Source organism: Acanthisitta chloris, unplaced genomic scaffold (assembly GCF_000695815.1).
Source record: "Acanthisitta chloris isolate BGI_N310 unplaced genomic scaffold, ASM69581v1 scaffold33355, whole genome shotgun sequence".
NCBI lineage: Eukaryota > Metazoa > Chordata > Aves > Passeriformes > Acanthisittidae > Acanthisitta > Acanthisitta chloris.
The window spans coordinates 2,379-5,595 of record NW_008674851.1 but is presented as its reverse complement, the minus strand read 5'-3'; the positions used below and the strand labels follow the sequence as shown (position 1 = coordinate 5,595).

The window sequence follows — 3,217 nt, the reverse complement described above, 5'->3', positions numbered from 1 at the left end:
GGCTCCTTCCTGACACCTCCTGTCCCCTCTGCAGCCTGGGCGACCTGTGAGCTCATTTTCCTGAGGGAGCAGCTGCAAGGCTCCCTCAGCACTAGAAGGAAGTCCTAGCACTGGCAAATTTAATTCAAATCTAAACCTCTAAATTTGGTTGCTTGCTGGGGCAGGAACCTTCTGTTTGCACTATGCAAACTGGAAATAGTCAGGCAGCAGCACTGGCCAGGGCACAGCACAGCTCAGATAAAGGCAGCAATGGGCTCTGGGTTTCTGCTCTGTGGGTTTGGAGGTCCAGAAACAAAACTCAATGAAACTCCAGAGCAGCACATGCCTTTGCCACAGTGCCCTGTGAGGAATTAGCCACAGTGAGCACCAGAGTCACTCAGGGTTAATTCTCCCTTCCTAGGGACCAAGAGGAGATTATTATTATTGCCATCAGCATTGCTGTAGGACACAAACAGTGACCAGAAACAACTGCCTTTACACACAGCTTGTGCTGCAAGGAGGGACCAAGTGGCTCTGGGGCAGGGAGACACGGCTGAGCTAGAACACAGGCAGTGCAGATTCTGCCCAGTTTGACCAGTTAAGGGCTTGGACAGCTGTTTATTGAGACCTGTTTTGTGCCAACACCAAACCAACTGCTCAGCATTCTGCCTGCACTGCAGGACTCTGCAGCAAGGGAGGAAGAAGCCAGTTATCTTGATACTTCTGTTATCAGCTCAACACAAGACCTTCAAAATCTCTTCTTAGCCTACATCTGCTAATACTTCAGGGACCCCAAGACTTGAAGTCATGTAGCTAAGCTCTTCACAGCACCAAAGCTCAAATAACACACCTGAATTATGCCATCACCTTCCCAAACCACAAGCCCAAAGAGCCACCTTGCTTTGAAAAGCTAATTCATGAATTTATCTTTCTGTCTTGCAGGGAAGCACCAGCACAGCACAGTCACCTTTTGTCCCAATGCCAGGTGAGCTTTTCCTCCACTGATAAATACCTTCTGTGCAGGTTGGAGAGTTGACACTGCCCTGTGTGTTCTCTTCCAAAGGACATGAAGTAAGCAAACTGGAGTAGGACCACCCCTCTCAGAGAGCCCAGGAGGAAAGGGATTCAAAGAATCAAAACAGGAAAGGCCCTGTAATCTTGTATAAAATTCCCCAAAAGAGGTAACTAAAGCAGTTCCCACCTGTTATGACAGAAGAGCCACACAAGATCCCTTCTTCTCCTTCAGTGCCTTCAAGTTTTCCCCTGGAGCTGAAGAGAGAAAGCCCAAAAGCAGGAGCTGACCTGTTTTGTCCCTGGAGCTCTAGGGCAGGGAAAGGGGAGTGAGGCTGGAAGTCTGTCCTCCTCCCCAGGAGCTGCAGCACAACAAGGAAGGAGCAAAGGCTGGCAAAACCAACCTCAGTCTCCCTGGCCTCTAGTTAAAGCTTCCCAGAACACCCTTGGTGTGCTGCAGCTGATTCAGGATGCTACAAGCACTTGGGCTCACACACGTGTTTCAGGGCAGGATTGATTGTTTTCCTGGGTGATGCTGGAGAATCGAGGGCTCTCCTTTGTGCCTGCAGTGGTTCTCATAGCTCTGGAGCTCCAAACACTTAGAGTTTCCCCTGAGCCAACCTTCTCTCTGACCCCACAGGCTCACCCCCCTCTGCTGGGTACTACGGTGTCAGGAGATCCTTCACAGCTGACCTGGATTTCCACAACACAAAGCAGTTTGTCAGTGATGTCTACTCATCCTCTCTGGGCTCCAAGCCCTTCTCCTGTGATTCCTCTGCCTCTCAGGGCTACCCAACAGTTCTGGAGCCATATCTCACCGAGCAGTACGGGGATTATCGTGCTCCTCCTCTCACAGCTGGTACCAGCTCCTTCTTCAGCCCTTCTTCTGTGCCCCCTCTGCTGCCATCCTTCCCCAGTGACACAGCACACTTCCTACTAGTGAGTGAGTCTATGTTTCTGCCACCAGTGAGGGATGACCTGGTTCAAACCCGGGGTGAAGCCAGGGGGGCTCGTGGGGGAAGGATGAGTCTGTCACAGGGGCAGCCCGAGCACAGCACATGGGGCAGGGCTGGGAGGGAATGGTTTTTTCTCCTTGATCCCATCTAATTCATCTCTCTTCCCACTGGAGATCAGCTCCTAAATCAACAACCTTCCTTGCTGCCCAAAACAACCACTCCATTAAGCTCCTAAAGTTTCTAGAGACACCTTTGGGCAGCTCCAGTTCCCTGTCAGTTCCCTATCTTCATCCCTGAGACTTCCCAGCACTCACCTCCATTCACACCCCCAGGGCAGAGCTCCTGTGACCTGGGCCAGGGTTGGTAGCCCCACTGGGATCCTATTCCAGCCCTTGTCCATTATGGACAGGATGGATATTCTCATTTCACCAGTCTGAACACCAAATACAACTCCAGAGCCTCAGCAAACCCTTGGGAGAGTTCCCAGCTGGGCTCAGGGATAGACACACCATTACCTCCAGGACAAACTTTTATTCTTAAGAGTTTTTCTTGCCTTCTCTCCCTGTTTCCACGCAGAGAGAGCCCTGGGAGCAGAGCTCCCCCGACAGCCTGAGCCAATCGGATGGTGCCTGCTCTGACCCTCTGCAGGCACTGCCTGGCAGCTCCAGCTGCTTCTCCTCCCCCGAGCAGGGCGGTGTGTCCCCATACCGCGGCTCTGGATGGACCCCGAGCATCCCTGGAGCTCAGCCCTACCCTCTGCATCCTCATGAAGATGTGCACTACTCCCCCAGCTACGCTGCCACCTCTCCCTACACCTTCTCCCCTCTCGTGGCTGTGCCAAACGAGCTTCCCTCCAGGATGAGCCACGTGGAGCAGGAGACAACACACCTCCACGACAGCTCTGCCTGGGCCAAAGAGGATGGAAGTGCCCTCTGGGGGACTTATGAAGGCAGGAGAACTTACTGATGCAAGAGAAGAGCTGGAGGAAAAGGAAAACGGACTGTTATTGAAGCAAATTAATTGCTTGTGTGCTCTTTCCTAATTCCTCAAGCAGAGGATGCTGCAGCGTGTGATGCTTTGTGTTCTGTGTAGAAATACAATCACTTGGATGCACCACATTTAGCTCAGAGTGCTGCCTTCTAGTGCCTTCTGAAAGTTATTGCTCACTGTGCTACTGGTAAAATACACAGCCTGAAAAGTGTCTGCACTCCATAGGCCTTTCCTAGGACCTCAGGTACTTCTCAGAGGGCTTTTCCAGCCTTAAGGATTTA

At 51.9% G+C, this 3,217-nt stretch overlaps 1 protein-coding gene across 1 annotated transcript; it reads left to right on the top strand.

Moving 5' to 3' along the window:
- Positions 1 to 1,630: 1,630 nt before the first annotated feature.
- On the top strand, positions 1,631 to 2,912 carry LOC103802969 (chromosome unknown open reading frame, human C11orf53; the record flags this gene model as incomplete). Its single annotated transcript, XM_009075504.1, has 2 exons — positions 1,631 to 1,929; positions 2,523 to 2,912. Coding segments are annotated over 2 exons (689 nt in total), but the record flags the coding sequence as incomplete, so codon positions are not given.
- Positions 2,913 to 3,217: the final 305 nt, after the last annotated feature.